General features: G+C 37.8%; 1 protein-coding gene across 2 annotated transcripts in view; it reads left to right on the forward strand.

The window, feature by feature from the left end:
• The window catches only part of LOC115218653, a 30,388-nt gene extending 13,752 nt beyond the window's left edge, over nt 1-16,636 (forward strand). Inside the window, exons 2-5 of one of the 2 annotated variants that reach the window (XR_005001689.1) lie at nt 7,579-7,996; nt 10,657-10,782; nt 14,128-14,814; nt 15,034-15,060. Coding sequence is in view for 1 of the 2 variants with exons in the window: in XM_029788577.2 (XP_029644437.1) it covers nt 7,579-7,996; nt 10,657-10,782; nt 14,128-14,132 (549 nt within the window). In the remaining variant the exon portion in view is untranslated. Of the gene's footprint in view, nt 1-7,578; nt 7,997-10,656; nt 10,783-14,127 lie in introns of both variants that reach the window. The other variant, XM_029788577.2, reaches the window with a different exon arrangement.
• The last annotated feature ends 1,102 nt before the right edge of the window (nt 16,637-17,738 follow it).

Here is a 17,738-nt window from a genome sequence, read left to right on the forward strand (position 1 = left end):
GAAAAATTAGCTCAGGAAGGAGGTAAGCAGTGGCAGTACAAAAAGCATAGAGAGCAGCAATAAACCTGAGTAGAGAACAACAATATGATAAACAAATCAGAAGATAGTTACTCACTAACGTTGTTTACTTTATTTTTCTTTACCTCTTAATTATTTTTATACTTACAGTAAACAAACTTTGCTATTTCTTGTGGAAATGCATGGCTTAGTGGTTAGGGTGTTGGACTCATGATTGTAAGATTGTGGATTTGATTGCTGGACCAGGCGATTTGTTGTGTTTTTAAGCAAAACATTTCATTTCACATTGATCCAGACCAGTTGTAGGATTGAGTTTAGTCTGGAGAGGGATGGGCTCTGCCAGGCTTCCCCACCCAAGATATGCTGCCATGGCTGAAGCACCCCAATGACCCTCGAGGGAGACGTGTCAATAGTCAATTACCTGTGTGTCATCATTGTGTTTTATATTTTTAATTTTATTTTATCTAGTTTCAGCTCATGAGCTGTGGCCATGCTGGGGCACCGCCATTTGGTGTTGCTACATGATTTTACTTCACGAATGCTTTTTAGCAACTGCCATTTGGTGCATGAGACAGTTCGATGCAGCTGCCCTCATCTGCACCTGTCGTGAAGTTGGTTCATCCGGGACACCTGACAGGAAGAGATCCAGTCCTACTTGATTTTTTTTTTTTTTTTAATAGGAATGTTGACAATCTAACCGAAACCAACGACTGCAGTAGATTTTAGTTTTCTTTATACTATTTTCACAACGAAGTTTCCAAAGTAATGAAAAACTATGCTGAAACATGTCATATACTTTTTGTTATAAAAAATTCAGGGAAGATCTGAAAATAAGTGAACCATTCCAAGCTGTTTGACAATTATTTCCCAATCGAAAGACACCTTGCTAATGCTAGGGCTATAATACAACACTATGGCTCTTATGCCTTTATTTGTTATTTTTTTTCCTTCTAGGCATGATTGTGTGGTAGGAAGCTTGCTTCTCAGCCACATGGCTCCGGATTCAATCCCACTGCATGACTGAAGTCTCGTGAGTGGATTTGGTAATTATGGAAATTGAAAGAAGCCCATCATATATATAAACATGTGAGCTTGTGTATGTATGTGGTGTGTATGTGTGTGTGTTTGTCCCCAACCACTGATTAACAACCAGTTTTAGTGTGTTTACGTCCTTGTAACTCTGTGGTTTGATAGAACAGGTACTGGGCTAAAAAAATAAATAGTACTAGAGTCAATCAATTCGACTAATGCTTTAAGGCAGTGTCCCAGCACAGCCACAGTCTAATGGCAGAAATAAATAAAAGGACAAATAAAAGAAAAAAGTTTGATGCCATGATCTCACTTTTGAGTATCATCAACAGAGTTTGTTCTGTTGTAAGCCCTTGGATCATTCCTCTGAATGTTAGAGGATACTGATAAAGTAATACAAAGTGTTAACGTAAACGTTATATAAACGTTATATAAGGCATATGGACTGACTTGTTGAGTAAAAGATGAAAGGGAAATCAAGATGAAGTGGAATAAAAAATTTGAGAATACTGGATCTCGAAGGTGAGATAAGATAATACAAAACTTATACGCGTAGATAGTGTAGCTATTGTGAACTTAATCTACACATACTGACATGAACAAGAAAATACCAAAAATGGTGTGGAAACTCACAATGGAACTGTTTGACTAAGCTAAAAAGAAATTTCAGTAATTTTAATTTGGTCTCATCGAAAAGCAGTTTTTTTAAAACTTCTCCATTCGGTATTTTACTTGCAACTTTTCATTCAATACCTATTTCTTTACTACCCACAAGGGGCTAAACACAGAGAGGACAAACAAGGACAGACAAACGGATTTAGTCGATAATATGACTCCAGTGCGTAACTGGTACTTATTTAATCGATCCCGAAAAGATGAAAGGCAAAGTCGACCTCGGCGGAATTTGAACTCAGAACGTAACGGCAGACGAAGTACTGCTAAGCATTTCGCCCGGCGTGCTAACGTTTCTGCCAGCTCGCCGCCTTCTTTTCATTCAATACCGCTCGGAGTTTTCATCTAATTTGATACTTTTCTTTTTTTTTTTTTTTTTGTTATTTAAATCGAGATATTTAAAGACAGAAAGACTTTTGTTCTGTTAAAAGTGACAAGTTTTGGAGATGCTTATTAAACAAATTGTTTTTATCTCCACGTGTAACTATATTTCAATGTTATTCTTTCCCTTGACATTACACAAGGAATCTCGAACTAAAAGGAAAAAATAAACAATTCTATTATCTCCCTTACATCATAATTTCATTTTCTTACAAAGTTACTTCTCTTGATATTAAACTTTTTCTTTGAAAGAGTTAACCTTTCTGTATTACTGTCTCACTGCAGTTTGTAAGGACGACTTAACACAATCCGATGTTGTAAAAACAGTGAAACTAGTCGGTTCGAAGCTAATTCTATGCTATTCGAAAACCTCCGTAGAACAATTTCACGGTAGGACAAAACGATACGTCAATATCACTCCATTTACATATCGATTCCTACAGCTACACACATCATTCGATCTTCTGATATGCCGAAGAACATCTACGCTATTACTCGATTTGTTAGAAACAACCCTCGAATTACCTTCACTGACATATGCCAGTACAAGATACATTGGGTAGTGTAGTTCTATTTACCTGAAAACGACGTGATGGTCATGGCTGAGATGATCTGCAGAGTCAGAGTTAACCTTCTGCTGGACAACAGCGACTCTTGAGGAGTTAATAGTAGAACACTGTTGTGGTAATGATACTTTGAGTGGATCCTGTAGTATTGAACGCATGAGATGGTAGAAGGGGTTGTCCTTAACTTCTGAGAAGGACCCCCTCAGACTGATGAAATAAATGAGGTTTATGCTTAGCTATGGTTATTGGATGGTTAAAGCCTGAAGAGAGGAAGAGGGAAGAGTGATGGAGGTTTGAAGGGGGGGTTATGTTTTTAAGAAGGTCGGATAAATCATAATGTTTAGTGTATGAGGTGCACACTTCATAATAATTAATAACAAATAATTAATATGGCCCCCTGGCCCCTGTGCTGGAGGCATGTAAAAAGCGCCATCCTATCGTGGCCGTTTGCCAGCCTCGTCTGGCACCTGTTCAGGTGGCATGTAAAAAGCACCTACTACACACACGGAGTGGTTGGCGTTAGGAAGGGCATCCAGCTGTAGAAACACTGCCAGATCAGACTGGGCCTGGCGCAGCCTACTGGCTTCCCAGACCCCAGTTGAACCGTCCAACCCATGCTAGCATGGAAAACGGACGTTAAACGATGATGATGATGATGATGACAAAAATATCTGCAACTAACAGAGAAGGCTTCCTATTAAAGCTTTCAACCATTCTGTTTATTTGCTAGTTTTTATTTTATTTTATAAACTATTTTGTCTTTCAGCTGGAATTGTGAAAGAAGACTGTAACAGTTGTAAAAGTATCCATTGATCCTAACATGATTTGAAATCCGTTACCTTCATCTTTGCTGGGTCAATAAAATGAATATAGATTGGCAACGCATTGACATTGGTTTCATCGGTCCAGCTCACTTTGATCATTTCTGTTGAAGTGCAAGAGAGTTTATAAAATAAATTTGAAAACTAACAAACCAAAGAATGGCTGAAGGCTTTAACAGTAAGGTCTAGCACTTAGTTGGGAGTAGTTTTGTGTTATTGTCTGACGGAGAACTCTCAGATTTTTTGTCAAGTCTATTTTACTATTATCAACATTTGCTGTCTCCTTAAACTATGATTAGCTGACCCTCTTCCCAGTTCGAGGTGCTTAGTTCACGCATTTCCTTAAACCCAACATATTCATTGATTCATTCATTAAAGTCTTATCACACAGTCACTTATTTATTCTCTAAATTTTGTCTTAGATTGTCTGACGGAGAACTCACAGATTTTTCAAATCTATTTTACTATCAATATTGCTGTCTCGTTAAACTATGCTAAGCCGATCACCCCCCCCCAATATTTCCTCCCACGTGTTCTTGACCACTCCCCCCCTCTCTATTTTACTCTGTCTGTTTCTCTCTCTATATATATTTCAGTATGTCTCCCTCTTTTGATTACCACTCGCTTCGCCAAGACTTCCTCCACCACCACCACCACCCTATATAAACTAGCGCATGCACACAGACTCCCACTCGCTTTCAATCCCCTGCCGAAGAATAACGGATCCCTGATGTACAGATTAGAAATTTTCGTCTTTCAACCTCGTTTCATCTACTTTACTATTTCTGTGCAGATCATAAACCCTTCCGGGTACTACTTAAGAAGTGTGGTCCCGGTGCATGCGCTCACATAGTCGCGCATCTGCGCTGGCTAGTCATGACTAGTTGATCCTACAATGACTACCTAGCAAAGTAAATAAAATACAAAATAAATATTTTTTTTACACAAAGTAAATAATTTTTTTTTTAAACAAAGTAAATAATTTTTCTAAACAAAGTAAATAAAATACAAAAACACAAAGTAAGGATCAACTGTACCTGGCTTTCGTTGACATGGAGAAAGTCTTTGACAGGGTCCCCTGATCCCTTATCTGCTGGTCAATGAGGAAACTAGGGATAGATGAATGGTTAGTGAGAGCTGTGCAAGCCATGTACAGGGACTCTGTCAGTAAGGTGAGGGTTAGCAATGAGTACAGTGAAGAATTCTGGGTAGAGGTAGGGGTCCACCAAGGTTCAGTCCTCAGCCCCCTCCTATTTATCACAGTCCTCCAGGCAATAACGGAGGAATTCAAGACAGGATGCCCCTGGGAGCTCCTCTATGCTAATGACCTTGCTCTAATTGCTGAGTCACTATCAGAACTAGAGGAGAGGTTTCAAGTATGGAAACAAGGATTAGAAGCGAAGGGCCTTAGAATCAACCTAGCTAAAACCAAAGTCCTAATAAGTAGGAAGGCAGGCAAACCACAAATCCCTTCGGGTGGATGGCCCTGCTCGATCTGTAGAAAGGGCGTAGGTAGAAACTCTATAAGATGTACCCTGTGTAAGCTATGGACACATAAGAGGTGCAGCAATATCAAAGGAAGGCTAACTGGGAGGATAGTTTTTGTATGTGGCAGATGCTCGGGAGCTATGAATAACACTGAAAATGTGCAGAGAACAACTTCTGCCACATTCCAGGGAGAAAAACTAGAAGTAGTTGATAGCTTCCGTTACCTAGGTGACTAAGTCAGTAGCGGGGGGCAGGTGCACTGAAAGTGTAACTGCTATAATAAGAATAGCCTGGGCTAAGTTCAGAGAGCTCTTATCTCTGCTGGTGACAAAGAGCCTCTCGCTCAGAGTAGACTGTACGACGCATGTGTACGAACAGCCATGCTACATGGTAGTGAAACATGGGCCGTGACTGCTGAGGACATGCATAAGCCCGCAAGGTGTGAAGCCAGCATGCTCTGATGGATGTATAATGACAGTATGCATACTTGCAAAGTGTTAGTGCCTTCAGAGAAAGGTTGGACCTAAGAAGCATCAGATGTGGTGTGCAAGAGAGACGATTGTGCTGGTATGGTCATGTGGCAAGAATGGATGTGGATAGCTGTGTGAAAAAGCGCCACACCCTAGCAGTTGAGGGAACCTGTGGAAGAAGTAGACCCAGGAAGATCTGGGATGAGGTGGTGAAACACGACCTTCAAACATTGGGCCTTACCGAGGCAATGACTAGTGACCAGGACCTCCATGCTGATGGCACGTTAAAAATACCATTCAAGCATGATCGTTACCTACATCGCCTTACTAGCACTTGTGCTGGTGACACGTGAAAAAGCATTCGAACGAGGTTGTTGCCAGTGCCGCTGGACTAACTCCTGTGCAGGTGGCACATAAAAAGCACCATTTGAGCGTGGACGTTGCCAGTACTGCCTGACTGGCCCTCGTGCCAGTGGCATGTAAAAAGCACCCACTACACTCTCGGAGTGGTTGGCATTAGGAAGGGCATCCAGCTGTACAAACTCTGCCAGATCAGATTGGAGCCTGGTGCAGCTATCTGGTTCGCCAGACCTCAGTCAAATCGTCCAACCCATGCTAGCATGGAAAGCGGACGTTAAACGATGATGATGATGATGATGACTGATATCAATTCCGACAGGTCATTAACCGTTGTTTTAATTAAGAATAGTTGAAAGAAAAATATGTGCATGTATTAACTGGATTTACATACAGAAAGAATGCAACATGAAAAAATATAATTAAAGAAGTTTCTTTCTTTATTATTTAAATATTAAGAGGAGTTCCTTTCTTTATTATTAATTTGTTTTGTATGCCTGTGTCCTTGCTAGCTGCATAATCATCATTGTCATGGCTTTTTTAACATGGTCAGAAGGTATTTGATGAGGCAGGTTTTCTACAGCCGGATGCTCTTCCTTTCACATTTTCGTGGAAGACTGGGAACAAAAGTGACACCACTTGAATAATGACTTTCACTTACAAATATAGTGAGATGTTCTGACAAGGACACACACACACACATGCTCATGTACATGTGCACACATACATGAACGACTGGTTTCTTTCAATTAAATGGCTCCAGGTTATAGGTGAAAACATTGGATCAAGATGCCATGCGGCAGAACTAAACAGAAGACCATGTGGTTAGCAAGCAAACTTCTTAAGAACACAGTCATGTCTGTTAATAAATGTAAAAAATGTACATGAAATGCTCATTTCTTCGAATTTTCCCCATCTCTGAAGTGGATGCCGGTGGCACGTAAAAAGCACCATCCGATCGTGGCCGTTTGCCAGCCTGGCCTGGCCTCTGTGCCGGTAGCACGTAAAAAGCACCATCCGATCGTGGCCATTTGCCAGCCTCGTCTGGCACGTAAAAAGCACCAACTACACTCACGGAGTGGTTAGCGTTAGGAAGGGCATCCAGTCGCAGAAAGATTGCCAGTGTCACAATCACCATCATAACGTGAATTTGTAACTGGTTTATTAGGAGCCTGTATCTCATGAGGTTAATGCTCAGAGAGTGTGAAGTTAAATATAAATAAGTATAAAAAGAAATGACTTTTAACTCAACCCTCCATTGTTTTTATAGGAAACTCATCAGATCTTTTTGGTTTGAACGGCAGTTTTTTCTATGAAATTGTCACCCATAATTATGACCCTAGTATTGATCTATTGCATTTCAATCCGATTTAGGGTTAGGGTTGGTTAGGGGTGGGGGGAAGGGTATCTTTTTTCTTCACAAATGTAAATAAACCCAATCTGTTTCTTAAACATGGGACATATTCATACAGCACAGAATGATTTTTACCTCAATAGACGTCAGTGATTGGTTGAAATTGCAGAAATTGAAGACAAAAAAACAACAAAGATCTTACAAACCATAGAATTTTCTCAATAAAGCCAAGAGAAAAAGATGTTTTATATAAACACATTCTACCAGTATATGAAGTTTAAAATTTTTTAGTTACTTAGAAATTATGTTAAAAACTGCTGTTCAAACCAAAAAGATCCAAATCATCCCTGCCCCACACCAGTCGTATTGTCTCAACTTTATTTCTGTCTGTGACTTCTAATTTGTTAATTTTTTTTATTCAGGTGATGTTTCGTAACTACCGAATGGGAGACATAGAGAAACCTATCGGTTTTGTGTGGTACATCAGCTCTATCAGCCCAGATGTGATAATTGTTAGTGATGAAGACATCCGAGGACTGGTTATGTGTACACTCCAGGGAGAAGTCATTACCCAGTACAGTGACTATGGCTTCAATCCAAGTGGCCTTTGCCCCGATCCTTATCGTGGTTGTATATATGCATCCAATGGAGAAGGAAACTGTGTGATACGACTAACACCTGATCTTGAATATGACGGGGAAATTGTTGGAGCAGCTCAGGGCCTACGTAATCCTTTTGTTGTTAGTCTCTCCTATGATGGACGATTTCTTGTAGTTGCTGAAGATACATGGGATATAGGCGAAGACCTACCAACTCCTATTAAAGTGTTCTCCTTACCAGGTAACAATACCATTTTTAGTTGTCACATTACTTATTAGTACAGTGGCCATCCTGGGCTGTTGTTTACAATGTATTTCATCTGCTTATATATGTGGTATAGGCACAGGAATGACTGTGTGGTAAAAAGTTCATTTATCAACCATATGATTCTAGGTTCATGGTGCTTTTTGTTATGGACTCAGATTGACCAAACCATTGTGAGTGGAGTTGATGGACAGAAACTGAAAGAAGCCCATTGTATATATATATATTCCTTCACTTGTTTTAGTCATTTGGCTGCAGCTATGTTGGAGAACCACCTTAAGGGGTTTTAGTCAAAGAAATCAACCCCAGGACTTATTCTTTGTAAGCCTTAGTACTTATTCTAACAATCTGCTTTGCTGAACCACTAACTTACAGGGACATAAACATGCCAATATTGGTTGCGAAGTGATGGCGGTGGGGGGATTAAACACCCACACACATACACATGACAGGCTTCTTTCAGTTTCTATATACCAAATCCACGCCCAAGTCTATAGTAGAAGACACTTACCCAACGTGCTACACAGTAGTACTGAACCTGGAATTATGTGGTTCAGAAGCAAGCTTCTTAATGCAGGCATTGCCTCACCACGATAGATCACTGGTCACTACACATTCTTTATTTTCTTTCCCTGTTTGTTTCTGTGTTCCTTTCTGTAGAAGAGCATAGGCTCGAAACTTTAAATACTTTTTCACTTCCAGAGTGTTATACTAATACATCTGTTTGATGTCTACACCACCTATCTTCATCTTTTGTTTTTGTGTGAATTCTCCCTATATATATACATATATTGTGCGTGCGTCACCAAAATACACAACTGTGTCCTTCATTTTCAATGTTCTATGGTGACCTAGCCATTCAGAAATATTACCAAGCTTAGAAGCAGTTGAAGGTTAGTAGCAGAAAGAGCATCCAGCTGTAGAAAATACACACAAACACACACATGATATGCTTCTTCCAGATTTTGTCTCCCAAATCCAAGCACAAGGCTGTTGTCAGCCAGGCATACAGAATTTTTGTTTTTTAATCTCTCTCTATATAAACGGCAGTTTGTCTGTCTGTGTGTCTGTGTGTCTGTCAGGTTGTACCCTCACCCTGACCACGGCTTTCAACCGATTCTGATGAAACTTGACACACACATAGCCCAATGTCATGATTCAAAACTAACGCAGCGAAAATTTTGAAAAGTTCCCCCAGTTCTGAAAAACATCGATAAATTCGACATGGGGTCGAGAATCAGAAACACAAACCACAGACTGTCTAGGGGATGCAACTCGACCTTTTTACTAAAAAAAAAATTTACCATCGTTTTTTTTCCATTTTTTTGCTATTTTTTGGCTATAACTCTCTAAAAATACTTTATAGTTATTTCCCTTACAAACCTGAGCAACGCCGGGTGATACTGCTAGTATTCAAATAAGTACAAGTGACATATTAAAGCTGATTCAGTCAATTATATCTGCTCCCTTATTCACACATATACACCTTACAAAATCCTGGTTTCAGCTTTGATAATAAATCATAATAGAGCCGGCTGGTGTTATGCATCCTCTATTCAGTCACCTCTGACTCTGACTCTCCTCTCATCACTTTTGTTATGTTCACTCCTACCTCAGCCCCACATAAACCACTATGTTCTGTCCTTCCTCTTTAGAAAATTTTTTATCTGGAGTTTTCTCTCTGCTCATATCTTTGCTGCAGATGTTGACATGCAACAGTTTAGATGAAGCATTAAACACATCAATTTCATTCTCCTTGAAGGCCTCTAAAGCCAAGGCATAGCCCCTTCCTCCAGACTGAACAAGGACAAAATCAAACAAATAAACTAACAAACAAAAACATCCACAGCATTTAATTTGTAGCAGACTCACTGGAATTTGAGATGAAATATTCTGCAGTGTTTAGTTACTTTGGCTTTATATTTTTCCCTGGATTGCAAAAATAAAGCAATAGGTTGATTTGCATTCCTGTAATACAATTATGAGAGAACACAAGAAGATAAAACAGTATATTATAATCATTTGATCAAATTTGGTAATGCTTTGGTGGAGAGAGAGCTTGTGCTCAGCTCTTTTGCAGGCTCTTTGAAGCAAGAAGGAATTATGTAGTTGATATTCTTAATTTGATGACCAAGGTGGCAAGTTGGCAGAAACGTTAGCACGGCGGGCAAAATACGTAGCTGCATTTTGTCTGCCATTACGTTGTGGGTTCACATTCCGCCGAGGTTGACTTTGCCTTTCATCCTTTCGGGGTCGATAAATTAAGTACCAGTTACGCACTGGAGTCTATGTAATTGACTTAATCCCTTTGTCTGTCCCCTCTATGTTTAGCTCCTTGTGGGCAATAAAGAAATAATTCTTAATTTGATGACTGTAGGAAAGAAAGCCCCTATGATATCTCACTGCAAAACCAATGTTGGACACAGTGTGGAGTTCTTCAGAATTATAAATTGAAACCCATCTTTGCTCATGTTTTCCCTATGTGCACTATACCACAAAAGTTCAAGTTTGGACATCAGTTGCTTCATTCTTCTAAATTTAGGAATATATTTGATTCTTTAAATATATTCCTAAATACTACTTCCTTAACTAAATGAAAAACTCTATTTCAAATTTAGTTTTGTATGTATTTCTAGACAAGATGATGCCTCTGTTATATATCTGCCGCAGGAATATTCGTAAACTGCTTGGTCGTACGCTTCTGTCTGCAGTTCCGTTTCTTGGTTTGCCAAAATGTTTACAGAATTATTTACTTTATGCAGGTAAGTCAAATAATATCTGTATGCTTGCCTGTCCATTTGTTTGTGTCTATAAAACCATCCATCCATGTACATCTCTCTCTCTCTTTATCTGTCTGTTTCTTTCTCTGTCTCGCTGCATGTACTAGCAGGAGAAAAAGCACTGACTACATTAAATAGAATGTATTTATTCATTTGAAAGTGATGAGTTACTCACCAACCATTCTGTCACTTTTGTACGTTCTGACAGATGTGTGAATCTTAGAATGGCAGTGGAGTGGATCACCAACTTCAAATAAATGACTCTGCACATGCACGTATGCATGTGCGCACACGCACACACACATCATCATCATCATCATCTTTTAATGTCTGTTTTCCATGCTGGCTTGGGTTCTATGGTTTAACAGGAACTGATGGGCTGCACCAGGTTCTGTAGCCTGTTTTGATATGGTTTCTACAGCTGGATGCCCTTTCTAGTACCAACCATTTTACAGAGTGTACTGGCTGCTTTTAACTTAGCACTGTCACCAGGGATTTTTACATGGCACTATTACTTTTTACATGGCATCAGCACCAATACTTTTTATTTGACACTAAAACCAGTGCTTTTTGGTGGAATCGGCACCAGTGCTTTCATGTGGAATCGGCACCAGTGCTTTCATGTGGAATCGGCACCAGTGCTTTCATGTGGAATCGGCACCAGTGCTTTCATGTGGAATCGGTACCAGTGCTTTTTATGTGGCAATCAGTACCATGGCCAATGCTTTTTATATTGTACCTTGATTTTAGGATACCAATTCTGTTGTGATGATCAGGTTTCCTTGTACAGCCATGCACCACATTTCTCAGTCCTCTTTCATTTTCATAAGGCTCAGCATTTTGTCCCATATCTTCTGGGTCTCCTTCTTCCTCAACTTCTCTCCAGTTTAAGTAATTGGCACTTGCTTATGCAGCTGTCCTCATCCATCCGTATCATGTGACCAAACTAGCACAATCTCCTCTTTTGCACACTGCATCTAATTCTTCTTATGCCAAGCTTTTCCCTCAATACACTAGTGCTCTGTTGCACATGTACACTGACATTGCACATCAAGCAGAGCATACCAGATTCTTTTCTCTCTAGTCTCTTCATGTCCTCTACATGTGGGGCCCATATCTCACTACCATGTAGCATTGCAGTTTGCACACATGCATTATACAATCTTCTTTTCACTCTGTGAGTGAAAGAGAGGTAAAAGCTCTCTGAACGTTTTCCATCCTATTCTTATTCTAGCAATTATACTTTCTGTACAACATCTTCCACTGCTAATTAGGTTACCTAAGTAGCAGAAAATATCTACAACTTCCAGAGAGCCTCTGGGACATTTGAGGAAATTGGTTTCCTGTGTTCTCTGTGGTCTTTTATGGCTCCTATACATATTCCACATACAAACCCCACTTTCTTAATCTTCCTACTATTTCACAGCACCTCTTGTGTGTCTATAGCTTTCACTTGGTACATTGAATTGAATTTCTGCCTACATCCTTCTTACATACCAAGCAGAGCCTTTTACCTGAAGGGTGAAAGGTTCTGTACAATTTCTTGCTTACTAGGGCCTTGATCTTTGCTAAGTTAACTTCAAGAACCTTTGATTTCAAGTTCTGTTTCCACACCTGGAATTTCTTTTCTAATTCTGTTACAGAATCTGCTATGAAAGTCAGGCCATCACCATATAGTAGTTTCCATGAGCTTAAATTCATCTGGTATGGCTTGGTTGAATTGGAGGGGCTGAGGACCAAGCCTTGGTGAACTCCTACCTGTACACCAAATTCATCACATGGCTAACTACTATCTTACTAACAGCACCATTGTACATAGCCTGCATTACTTTCACACGCCATTCATCTACCCTTAGCTTCCTCAGAGACCACCATATTATATAGTGAGGTACTCTGTCAAAAGCTTTCTCTAGATCAACAAATGCCTTTAGCTGAATACTTATCTTGCAGTTGCCTGACTTTGAAAATAATATCAGTGGTGCTTCTCAGAAATATGCAAAATTAATCTAATTCTGTCTCTAAATAACTGTCTCTTCACAACTTTCATTGCCTGGTTCAGTAATTTGATGCCTCCATAATTAAGTCTTTCTGAGGCATCTCCCTTCTCGCAACAGTCTCTAAGGATTATGCTTTCCTGAATAACCTGATTAACTATACACGTGACTAAGCCATATCCAACTTAACCAGCAGTGAGTCCTGATGGCCCAGGAGCCATCCCTGTCTTCATATCTTTAATTGCCTTATCTAACATGCTGCTATCAACTAGGATAGCTGCTCCCTCTGTTGGGTTCACATGAGGGAGACTTCCTTTCTCCCATTCATTCTCCACATTTAATAGCCCTTCAAAGTAGTTCTTCCAAAGGAAGAATTAAAATATGTCTAAGTTAAGAAATAGATATGCAGGATCTCCATATTTGTCTGAAAAGTGATTATCTCCCATTTGGTGACATATTTCCTGCCAGGGCAAGCCAGACTGGCTCCCATGCAGGTAGCACATAAAAACACTTTTTGAGCTTGCTCATTGCCAGAACTGCCTGACTGGCCTTCATGCTGGTGGCACGTAAAAGTACCCACTACACTCTTGGAATGGTTGACGTTAGGAAGGGCATCCAGCTGTAGAAACTTTGCCAGATCAGATTGAGCGTGGTGCAGCCTCTGGCTCATCAGTCCTCAGTAAAACTGTCCAACCCATGCCAGCATGGAAAGCAGACATAAAAGGATGATGATGATGATGAATCACCATTTGCAACCTGTTTTCAATGCTGGCATGGGTTGAATGAGGCTTGACAGGAGCTGGCAAGACAAGACTACACTAAGCTCCACTGCTTTGGCATGGTTTTTATGGCTGGATGCCCTTCCTAACGGCAACCACTTTACAGCCTAGACCAGGTGCTTTTCACATGGCACCAGAACTGGCGAAGTATCTTTTGCATGGTTTTTATGGATGAATGCCCTTCCTAATGCCAACCACTTTACAGAGCAGGCTGGGTCGTTTAAACATGGCATCATCAATGGTGTGGTCTGCCACACCAAATGCCAACTATCTTGTGATAGTATAAAGAATCAATATTTAGAAATTCATAAGCATTCATACTTTTTTAAAAGATGTATATGAGCGAGTGTGTGTGTTATTTAAATATTTGGTAGGACATATGAGTGAGAGGGAGAGAACTCAATACATGAACATATGTATATATATTGTTTTATTACTTTTAGTCTTTAAAAAGTAGAAAGTTGCTTTCTGTTGATTAAAAAGTAATTAGAAATTAAGAAATCTGAATAGATATTTTCTATATCTTTTGTTACCGCAATCTGTTTTACTTTCAGTTTGACTGCAGCAACCTTGGCAAATGAAACAAGTTGGTGAAACCAATGCTTAATCTTTGACTGCTGGATCTGAAGGCAGATCTTATCAAAAGCCTAACTGCAAATCAAAGGCATCATTATTATTTTTTTTTAAACATTTTTTTACTGGTAATTTATTAAATTATTTATTTTTCATATTTGAACAATTTTTTTTTCTTTTACCTTGGACTTTGGTGAAAAGGAAATGCTCAACTTTAATGTAAATGGTCTATCTTTTTCATTTTTTTTTTTTTGATATGTGAATTTACTGTTGCCAAATTTTACCAAAATTTGGTACAAATTGTAAATATCTGTACAAAGAAATGAGAACAAAAAAATTACTCATGAAAGAGAAACTATCTTCAATTAAAATACTAATTTATTTATTTCACTTTTCTGTCAGCAGTAAATATATATATATATAATATGTGTGTGTGTTTGTTTGTTGAAGAACAGCACCTTTCACTATATATTTTGCCTCCAATCTTTATTCATAGTTTCAGTATCTTTAAATTCTGTGAGACGAAGGATCCTGTGAAGGAAAAAAATAGAACTAATCATATTTTATGTTACATTCAGGTAGCAACCCTATCCGAAATTTAGTATCTACAATAGCATTAAATTATTTTCTAGTATTATATATATATATATATATATATATATATATATGTGCATAAGTCATGTAAGAGACCATAAGTCAGGAAAATATATATATATTTACACACACACACACACACACAACTGCTGGTTTTATATATATATATATATATATATATATATGTGTGTGTGTGTGTGTGTGCGTGTGTATAGGTCATATAAGATACCATAAGTTAGGAAAAAAATATATATATATTTACACACACACACGCACACACACAAAACTGCTAGTTATATATATATATATATATATATATATATATAGTTAAGAGTAACATAGTTATTACCCATCTGATTATAGCATTTATGACTTGCTTTCACAAAATAAATACATTCATTCACCATTGTGAATACTTTATTTTAATCTTTATTTCACTTCTGAACTATTTATGTTATTAAAAATGAGTGATATATATTTAATATCTTCGCACTATTACCAAAACACTCATATATAAAAAAACAACTCCTTGTTGTTTTTAAAATGTTCTTCAGATGACTCCTCCCACCACTTATAAATAAATAAAATGACAATAAAAACAACAAATACTGTTGAAAGACTTGACAGAATGTTTGTATTGAAGAAAATATCTAATTGATACTCAAAACTTTAACACTGTTTTATACATATGATCTCTATTGAAGCTGAGCTTTACTTTGTTTTTACTGAATATATTTTATTTTATATTCCACCACCTTCATCCCCATCACTCAGGTTGTATTTTGCATTCACAAAGTATCAGAAATTAAATGTGATCATATCTAATTTTGTTTATTAATTCAAACTAGTTTCTCTTTACCTTTATGATATATCACTTTCGTTTACCGAAAGTTATTTATGAATGATTCTAACCAATAGATAAATGGCAGGAGACAAAAACTATTTGATACGACAGTGTTGTTTTTTTCTCTTATGTTTCACTCAGGTATACTGTGAGCTCTGGAACGGTTAATGACCGGTGTGGCTTGTTATGACTCAAGATGTGGTAGATTTTGAAATTTAACTGATAATAATGGTATCGGAGCAAATGACATTGTGATAATACACTCCTAAATATTGCAATTAGCTATTAACTATTGGGGCAACAACCTATGAAGATAATTTCAAGTGTCATCAATGATGAAATAAAAGAACGGGGGTGGGTTGACGACATACTGCGATAAACTTACATATAAAAGCAGCTCTTTGATAACAATAAAGAAAAAGTCTGACTTACAGCCATTAATAATTTTACGAGGTCGAGTAGTAGTGCTAGCAACACAATGAGCAATTGCGAAATATCACTTTAAAAGCTCTTTTATGTGCAAGATAGGCATAAAACGAAACCATTAAAAATGAAGAGAAAAAAGAGAAAGTGAAATTTTAAGCACACACTTTATAGAGAACATCCAGTGGGCTGTTGCTAAAACAGATAGACTAATCAATAAACTAATTTCCAATGAGATTAAAAGAAATATCTAAATTTAATTTAATTTTCCTTTTTATGTTCCTTCTTTCAATGTGGAAGAGTTTTCAAAGCTTAATATAGAATTTAGTTTCGTTTATAACGTTACCAAAATTATCTCCCTTGAATTAATCGAAGGTGTAGTGGTAAAACAGCTTGTTTCGAATTAGTTTTAATTAGAATTAGGTTTCTTAATAAAATTTTCATTTAAAAAAAATTGAAATTACTTTATTGTGTGTGATATTTTAAATAGAATTATACATTTTTCATTCATAAACTCTGAATATTCTCATGATCTGGTAAACTTGAATGTAAAATATATTTTAAAATGTTCTAAAAATTGTTTGTAAACATTTACACACCTTTTTATATAAAGAATTATGTACACCTCGCTTTGTCTTCGACACTGTTTATTCTTTTTATATTGGTCACATGATTTTGACAGGATGGGTGGGGGGTGATTCTTCCGTTAGAATATCCTGGGGTGGGAAGTTTTTTTAATTATGGACAGGGTGAGGTGAAAACGTACCAACGGTAACCACCTCCCCAAATATAGCCACAACCACACCCTCTGCTGTCTTTGATACAACTACCATCACCGATAGGATCTCTACACAGTCATTCGTCCTGCTAGAAATAACAGACGAATCTTTTTTAAATCACATCATACCGTCTTAAATAGAAAGCTATATTGGAACACAGCGTCGGATTTGGATGAGAAAATGACAGCTGGGATGCATTTGATCATGTCTGTTCGACATGAGCTGAACTGTGACTAAACAGCAACAACACCGTCTCAACTATAACCCATACAACGCATTTATCGTTTATATTTTACTTGGTCCAGTCATTAGACAACGGCCATGCTGGAGCACTTTGAAGAATTTTAGTCAAACGAATCGACCCAGTACGTATTTTTATTATAAGCTTGGAACTTATTCTGTTGGTCATTTTTGCCGAATTGCTAAGTTACGGGGACGTAAACACAACATTGCTTGTTAAGTTGTGGTGGGGACAAACATACATACTTACATACATATATACTATACGACGGGCTTCTTTCAGTTTCTATCTAGCAAAACCACTCACAGGGCTTTGGTTTGCTCGTCGCTATAGTAGAAGGCACTTGCCCAAGATGCCAGTGGGACTAACAATATTATCTATTATTGTAGTTTCAATTAATTTTGGAACCCAATGAGTGTCCATTATATTTATGAATGCATGTAGTGTATTTTTATAGTGCATATATATGCATACATATGCATATGTATTTATATGTGTATGTATATGTGTGTGTATGTGTATTTTTGCGTATGTATTCACTCGTATGTATGTGTATATATATATATATATATATGTGTGTGTGTGTGCGTGCATGTATACGTTTATGTGAGTGTATATATATATATATATATATATATTTGTACATGTGTGTATGTTTATATGAGTATGTGTGTGTGTATTTATGGGTGTATGTATATATTTGTATATATG

This window comes from Octopus sinensis, linkage group LG13 (assembly GCF_006345805.1).
Source record: "Octopus sinensis linkage group LG13, ASM634580v1, whole genome shotgun sequence".
Lineage (NCBI taxonomy): Eukaryota > Metazoa > Mollusca > Cephalopoda > Octopoda > Octopodidae > Octopus > Octopus sinensis.